Raw genomic sequence first — 8627 nt, 5'->3', positions numbered from 1 at the left:
TGTAACACGATACTTCAGAGAATGGTACTTTGTATTTTTTAAGTACTCTAAGTTTTATAACAATTCACAATTTTGTGGTCCCATATCACCCACATTTTCTGCATTGGTATCAGAAAGAGGGGTGAAAGTAAGCCGGTACTGTCCGGTACGTAATAGTGGTGGTACGTCGTACCGGTTTATTTTATTTATGTTACTAGGCAAGCCCATTAAGAACAAATTCTTACTTATAATGACTGCCTACCAAAATACCTCCTATGGGGGCTGGGATAAAAAATAAATAAAAATATAGGACAAAACACGCATCACGACAAGAGACACTACATGGAGCGAGACCTAAGACGACAACACAGCATGGCAGAAACACGTGACACCACCGCATGGTAGCAACACAGCAGCAGCGCAAAACATGGAACAAACATTATGGGGCACAGCCAACTGCACAAAGGGCAAGAGACAACAATACATCACGCAGCAAATGTCCATGATTGAGTCTTTGAATGAAGAGAACTGTCCAATTAGAGGTTTTTTTGCAGCTCGTTCTAGCTGCAGCGAACTGAAAAGCGGAGACTTTGGGGACCTTTAACAGAATGTGACTGGCAGAATGGGTGTTGTATGCGGAGGATGAGGGCTGCAGTAGGTATATCAGATAAGGGGGAGTGAGGCCTAAGAGGGTTTTATAAATAAGCATCAACCAGTGGGTCTTGCTACAGGTATACAGAGATTACCAGTTTACAGTTAAATTACATCTCCGTAATCTAGCATGGGTAGGATGGTCATCTGAATCAGGGTTGGTTTGGCAGCTGAGGTGAAAGAGGAACGATTACTATAGAAGAAACCCAAGTCTAGATGTAACCTTAGCCTGCAGGTTTGATATGTGCTGAGAGAAGGACAGTACTGTCTAGCCATACTCCCAAGTACTTGTGTGAGGTGACTACCTCAAGCTCTAAACCCTCAGAGATAGCAATTAGTGTTTAACACACAATCCGGGGAGGGGGCAGCTGATTAGAAGACTGTATCATCTGCGTATAAATGGATGAAAGCTTCCTAATGCCTGAGCTATGTTGATGTAAATTGAGAAGAGCGTGGGGCCTAGGATCGAGTCTTGGGGTACTGACTATACACTGCACTCTGACTCTTTGAGTGGTAGTTAGTAAACTAAGCCAAAGACCCCCACAGAGACACCAATACTCTTTAGCGTGCCCACAAGAATGGAATGGTCTACCCTATCAAAAGCTTTGGCCAAGTCAATAAAAATAACAGCACAACATTGCTTAGAATCAAGGTTGCAGTGACACATCCAAAACATGAGCGGAAACCAGATTGCATACCAGAGAGAATACTATAGACGTCAAGAAAGCCAGGCAGTTTTTCCAACACACTTGATAAACAGGGCAAAATAGAAATTGGCTTATAACAGTTAGGATCAGCTTGATCTTCCCCTTTTAAATAAAGGACGAGCCGTGTCTGCCTTCCAAGCAATGGAAACCTCCCCCAGAGAGGAGATATGCTTGGTGAGGATAGGGTCAGCAACCTTAAAGAAGAAAGGATCTAAACCATCTGACCCAGATGTTTTTTTGAGGGGTTCAAGTTTAAAGAGCGCCTTTAGCGACTCAGTGACTACCTGCAAGGAGGAACTTTGTAGCTGGGCAGGGGGAAAAGAGGGAGGAGCATCGGGGCTAGTCGCATTAGAAGGGGTGGGAGATGAGGAAATGTTGGACAATGAGGCATGGCTGAGTCGAATAGGAATCCTGACTGGTGATTTTTAAAGAGCTCATTCATGTGCTCCTTGTAACAACCACATCATCAACGTTATGTTGAGCCTATGACGACAATTAAACAAAGATGCCAAGAACTGTACTCTTTATCATTACCGCATGTCACCTGCATGAAACATTTCCAAATGGACTTGAAAACGTGTGAAATACGATCCATGTGTTTCGACAATAATAAGGCAGAGGTGAGTGACAGAGGCGTGCGCAGACAGTGGGCGCATCAATTCAGGTTTCAAATGAATGGCTATCACACCTTCTTGGTGTCTTGTTACAGACATCTCTTTTCATTCGTCAAATGTTGGGTGCGCTGTATGGATTCAATAAGGTAGCCAGGCTTACAGGAGGAGCCTGCTGAAGTGATTGTTTGACAATCAGATGACAACATAGCCAGTTATAATGTTATTGCAACATTAAAAGGTAATTAACAACACATTTTTACTGTTTGTCGCACAGAGATCCTATTAAATGAAGAGGGATTCTATATGTAAATCTATGTTTAGTACTGCAGGGTGCACACACAGGGGGGTACCATACTGGGAATAAATGAATACTTCCACCCCTGATCTTAGAAGTCTTATGGCACTATTGTGTGAAGACATGACAGGTGTTGGTGAAAGACCATGAAAAGAAAGTTGAAGCACAAGGATGCGCTTCCAGAGCGAGGATATTTCAGTGAATTTGTTCCAAAAGGGGGAAGTGAACTCGGGAAGTGAGTCCTATACCTGAACTTTCTTTCACGCACATTTTTGCACCTCCATCGCACCTCTGATTACGTAATGGTAACACAGGATCTCATTTCTAACACCAATTCTGCCCCCAATTTTTTTGGGGGGTGGGTAATTGCTGGCCACAAAGCTCTGAAGACTTTATTTTGTAATGAGATGCATTTATTTTGTAATGAGATGCATTTATTTTGTAATGAGATGCATTAAAATGTATCTTTGCCATCTCTGCATAATACACAACAAACTAATGGCAGAGTTGGATTTGCTCTTTAATAACCCTATTCTGAAGCATTCTAAACTTTTGTTTTCTGTTCTCTCAAGGCAGTGTGCTGTGAGGACAAGATGCACTGCTGTCCAGAGGGCACCAAGTGTGACCTAGCCCACTCCAAGTGTGTGTCTCCCACCCTGGAGACATTTGCCATGAGGGAAAAGGAGCCTGCAATGAAGAAGCAGACTGGTACTGAAGGAACCGACAGAAATAAACAACAAGATCATTGTGAAGTTGTTGTTGAATTATGTTCCAGGCTTGTCTCCATTAGGGCAAACAATGGGAATAAAAAATAATTAAATTCTACAAATGAAAAAAATATATATATATATATTTTAAAAGTCCAGTTTATTCCTTTTCAGTCTGTTGCCTTCGGTTTGGTGCCTAATGAACACAACACCGTTCTCTTTGTGCCTAATCCATTTTAATATGAATTTTCCCCATGTGTCTCTGTTCCTGGTGGTTGGACAAGCAGTGACCTGCCCAGGTGGTACGAGCAGATGCCCAAACGGAACCACCTGTTGCCTGCTGACCAGTGGCGACTATGGCTGCTGCCCCTACCTGGAGGTGAGTGGAACTGGAGCAGTACAGAGGACCCTGGGTCACATAATCTCAAGCATTTTATTCCTACACAACAAATTGCACAATATGTGTTGCACACAGTCTGTGTAAGATACATGTGACGGAAAGTTCTTATTCTGAGTGTTTCAACATGAGGAAAGGGTAGCTAAAGAGCGATGGGGACATGCAGAGGTTGAGCATTTCAAAACTGATGAACTACATGTTTAATCAATGTGTGTTCTGTACAGGCTGTGTGCTGTACCGACAAACTCCACTGTTGCCCCGGCAATACAACCTGTGACCTGGAGCATGATATGTGCACTTCCCCCAACACACAGACCCCACTGGCTAAGAAGACCCCTGCCATCTCCAACGATGGTGAGGCACCAACTGTTAATGCAAAATGACGCGACTAGGTTCCAGGTGAACAATGTTTACATCACTATTTCCACAGTACATAGTTGCCATTGCACACAGGGCAGGTCCATCTACAGTGAGACTACTGCGCATGGGTATTAATAACAGAGTGATGGCACCATAATAACAGAAATATAGGGATACTTATAACATGAACATAATCTCTCAACTTTTCTACGGAATCACTGTGTCACCCCCCCCCCCCCCCGGGACGGTAGAGCTAATGTGATTAGCATGACATTGTAAGTAACAAGAACATTTCCCAGGACATAGACATGTCTTATATGGACAGAAAGCTTAAATTCCTGTTAATTTAACTGCACTGTCCAATTTACAGTAGCTATTACAGTGAAAAAATACCATGCTATTGTTTGAAGCGTGCACAACAACAACTTTTGTCACGGCAACTGGCTTTATATAATGTATTTACATTCAGTAATATTGCTCTGATTTGTCATCCTGAGGGACCCAGAGAGAACATGTAGCATAGTTTTGTTTGATAAATCCATTGTTATATTAAAATGTAGGAACTGGGTTCTATAGTTTGATCCCCTGCTGTGTCTGGCCCCACACCCACCCCCCATATCTAGATGTGTGAAGGTTAGTGTATTTTCTGTAGGGACGCTAATTAGCCATCATGTATGACATTCCTGGGTGTGTGTGTAAACTAAACATTTTTATTACCATATCATTTTTTGTATGTTCGCTATAGTTATGTACTTGAAAATGTATCAATTGACCAATTCGGCACATTTGGGCAACATTTTGACCACATTGGATCAGTCTAAAACTTTGCACATACACTGCTGCCATCTAGTGGCCCAAATCTAAATTGCGCCTAGACTCCTAAATGATAATGGCCTTTATCTTGCATTTCAAATATTTTTTATTTTTTTGACAATGCATGCTTTTTTTGTTTTTATCTTAACAGATCTGTGTTATATTCTCCTATATTCATTTCACATTTCCACAAACTTAAGTGTTTCCTTTCAAATGGTTGCTACAGGCAGGTATGTCATTTTAGGCGAAAATTGAAAAAAAGGGTCCGATCCTTAAGAGGCTTTGGACAAGTTAAACATCAACAAAATAATGTCTGTCGTGGAAATTTCCTCTATTTACCAAATCATGAGATCAAACCGCACACAAGTCAGAGTTAGTTATCAAAGTCCATCTTTAATTATATGAGCTCTATCACAACCCTGTGACTCTCAGATCAATTCAGTGTCTATCAATGTGTCTATCAGAGTCCCTCACACATTGCAGCTGAGATCCTTTAATAGCAAAAGACACACATAGTCAGACAGCATAGACATAATAAATCGTTCAGCTTTGTCTCCTAAACTATGTTATTTTCTCAAACTCAGAACCATAAACCAATCCTCCATATCAACAGGCATATATCAAATCCATCCTATCTTGACAAGATCACAGAGACACACAGACTGGCACACAAGTTTGTACCACAACTAAAGAGGCCAAATAACTTCTTAAAATGTAAGTGCATTAACCTCTTACCTCTACCTGGGACGCTTGCGTCCCAACTAGAGCTCTGGAAATGCAAATGCGCTACGCTAAATGCTAATAGTATTAGTTAAAACTCAAAAGTTCATTAAAATACACATGCAGGGTATCAAATTAAAGCTACACTCGTTGTGAATCCAGGCAACAAGTCAGATTTTTAAAATGCTTTTCGGCGACAGCATGAGAAGCTATTATCTGATAGCATGCACCAATACACTACAACAGAAAAGCACAGCAGGGGACGTAAACAAAATAATTAGCATTTCGGCGTTACACAAACCGCACAATAAAATAGAAAACAGTCATTACCTTTCACCATCTTCTTTGTTGGCACTCCTAGATGTCCCATAAACACTATTGGGTCTTTATTTCGATTAAATCGGGCCATATAAAACCAAGATATCGTTATATGTAGACTGTGTGATAAACGAAAAAAACAGCGATTTCACAACGTAACGTCATTTTTTAAAATTCAAAAAGTAGACGATAAACTTTCACAAAACACTTCGAAATACGTTTGTAATGCTACTTTAGGTATTAGTAAACGTTAATAAGCGATAAATTCATCCGTAGGCGATGTACATATCATTAGCTGTCGTCTTGGAAAGAATTTCAGGAGAGAGCTCTTCCGGAATGATCTGGGCGGAGACCGGAGGTAAGCGGTGCCCCTCTTTCGGTTCAACCAAGAATCAAAGAGGATTAAATTCACAAGATACTCGACTGCATGGAGATGCTGTGGGAGTTGAATGCTCGGTCTTATCTAATTCGGCTCACTGTTAACAATTGCTGGAAGTGGCGCAAGGATATTTATTTCCATTTTCTGTGATCAGGTTTTCCTGCGCTTTCCGATGTAACACACGTTATGTAATAGCCACAGTCGTGATTTAACCAGTTTTAAAAACGTCCGAGGGTTTCCTATACACACATTCTAACCATATGAACGTACTATATTCCTGGCATGAGTAGCAGGGCGCTGAAATGTTGCGCGATTTTTAACAAAATGTTCAAAAAAGTAGAGGGTAGGAGCAACTAGTTAATCGGCTTTACAAGGGGTGTAAAAGCCTAACTGGCATACATACTAGAGGTCGACCGATTAATCGGAATGGACGGTTAATTAGGGCCGAGTTTTCATGATAATCGGTAATCGGTATTTTTGGACACCGATTTTTATTTATTATTTTTATAATATTTTTTAAAATATTTTTTTTACACCTTTTATGTAACTATGCAAGTCAGTTAAGTACACATTCTTATTTTCATTGACGGCCTAGGAACGGTGGGTTAACTGCCTTATTCTGGGGCAGAAGGACAGATTTTTACCTTGTCAGCTCGGAGATTCGTTTTTGCAACCTTCCTGTTACTAGTCCAACGCTCTAACCACCTGCCTTACATTGCACTCCACGAGAAGCCTGTGTGGCAGGCTGACTACCTGTTGCGTGAGGGCAGCAAGAAGCCAAGGTAAGTTGCTAGCTAGCATTAAACTCGATTTAACAATCACTAGTTAACTACACATGGTTGATGATATTACTAGTTTATCTACTTTCGTGCGGTTTGCCAGCAGCTCTTTGCTGTCCTTCAAGCATTGAGCTGTTTATGACTTCAAGCCTATCAACTCCCGAGATTAGGCTGGTGTAACCGATGTGAAATGTCTAGCTAGTTAGCGGGGTGCGCGCTAATAGCGTTTCAAACGTCACTCGCTCTGAGACTTGGAGTAGTTGTTCCGCTGCTTCGAGGTGGCTGTTGTCGATGTGTTCCTGGTTCGAGCCCAGGTAGGGGCGAGGTGAGGGACGGAATGCTACACTGGCAATACTAAAGTGCAATAGTCAAAGGTATATGAAATACAAATCGTATAGAGAGAAATAGTCCTCTAATTCCTATAATAACTACAACCTAAGACTTCTTACCTGGGAATATTGAAGACTCATGTTAAAAGGAACCACCAGCTTTCATATGTTCTCATGTTCTGAGCAAGGAACTTAAACGTTAGCATTTTTACATGGCACATATTACACTTTTACTTTCTTCTCCAACACTTTGTTTTTGCATTATTTAAACCAAATTGAACATGTTTGATTATTTATTTGAGGCCAAATTGATTTTATTGATGTATTATATTAAGTTAAAATAAGTGTTCATTCAGTATTGTTGTAATTGTCATTATTACAAATAAATAATCTGCCGATTTAATCGGTATCGGCTTCTTTGGTCCTCCAATAATCGGTATAGGCGTTGAAAAATCAGTCGACCTCTAATACATGCAGTGGGGCAAAAAAGTATTTAGTCAGCCACCAATTGTGCAAGTTCTCCCACTTAAAAAGATGAGAGGCCTGTAATTTCCATCATAGGTACACTTCAACTATGACAGACAAAATGAGAAAAAGAAATCCAGAAAATCACATTGTATGATTTTTAATGAATTTATTTGCAAAATATGGTGGAAAATAAGTATTTGGTAAATAACAAAAGTTTCTCAATACTTTGTTATATACCCTTTGTTGGCAATGACCGATGTCAAACGTTTTCTGTAATAAGGACGCGCATAGAGTCCCCGACGTGTCTCTTGATTTGTAGCTTGTGAGAAAGACCCGATCACGTGCTGGAGAGCCATGTGAGTGAGAAGTGATTCCGAGCCCAATGGCCACTGGCAGCAAAATGAATGGCTTTTTTTGGGGTGCATTACAGCCACACAAAGGGATGCCACTGTGAATTGTGAATGCTGTAGTGTGTACAGCCTGCGCAAAAAAAAAGCAGAGCTCATGCCTTTTTAAAGCTACCTTTTTCAAATCATCGTTAGTTGCGTCATGCATCAGTGGCTTGTATGCTGTGTGTGGAAGCCAGGAGATGCTAAATGTATTGACGTTTATTAACGGTCAATTACCGTGAGACACAGTTATTGGCTTGACAGTCACCGGATGACAATTTTTGACCAACATTTGTGTGAGATGGTTAACCATTTTGTATTACTCAAGCTGCAACATTCCATTACGGAGTACCTTTAGGAGCACAATACCAGATGCTCCCTTTTTAGTCAGACAGTCCGCAAGGAGTAGTTGTCAGTGGCACAAACTACAGGTAGAATGTGCTGTTTTGTCTCACCAGTGGTAAGCTCTGAGAACAGAGTTGCCAGAAAGATGGCATTGTCAATTACATCCGCAAGGTTTCTTCAGCAAGTTTGCTTCACAATCCTTCGGATCCTTTTTGACTGCCAACAGAAAGGTGAGAATCTTCCTCCTTCACCCATTAACATGATTAGATGTCCACCTTGTGTGCCACCATCTGTAAGGTTCCCTAGTGAAGCATATCACAGAAGACAACTAATTTCAGAGTCATGTTTTGGGTCATGCTGAAACTTTAGTCACTTGT

At 41.0% G+C, this 8627-nt stretch overlaps 1 protein-coding gene across 3 annotated transcripts in view; it reads left to right on the top strand.

Annotated features, from left to right (window-relative positions):
* LOC115143987 (progranulin-like) overlaps positions 1-8627 on the top strand; it is a 32866-nt gene that overhangs the window by 4963 nt on the left and 19276 nt on the right. For 2 of the 3 annotated variants that reach the window (XM_029684511.2, XM_029684510.2), the window contains exons 6-8: positions 2819-2954; positions 3238-3332; positions 3575-3704. In XM_029684511.2, the coding sequence (XP_029540371.1) occupies positions 2819-2954; positions 3238-3332; positions 3575-3704 (361 nt within the window). The remainder of the gene's footprint in view (positions 1-2818; positions 2955-3237; positions 3333-3574; positions 3705-8627) is intronic. The other variant, XM_029684512.2, reaches the window with a different exon arrangement.

The sequence above is a fragment of the Oncorhynchus nerka genome, linkage group LG16 (assembly GCF_034236695.1).
Source record: "Oncorhynchus nerka isolate Pitt River linkage group LG16, Oner_Uvic_2.0, whole genome shotgun sequence".
In the NCBI taxonomy this organism is placed as follows: Eukaryota; Metazoa; Chordata; class Actinopteri; order Salmoniformes; family Salmonidae; genus Oncorhynchus; species Oncorhynchus nerka.
This window is presented reverse-complemented; position numbering and strand designations above follow the sequence as displayed.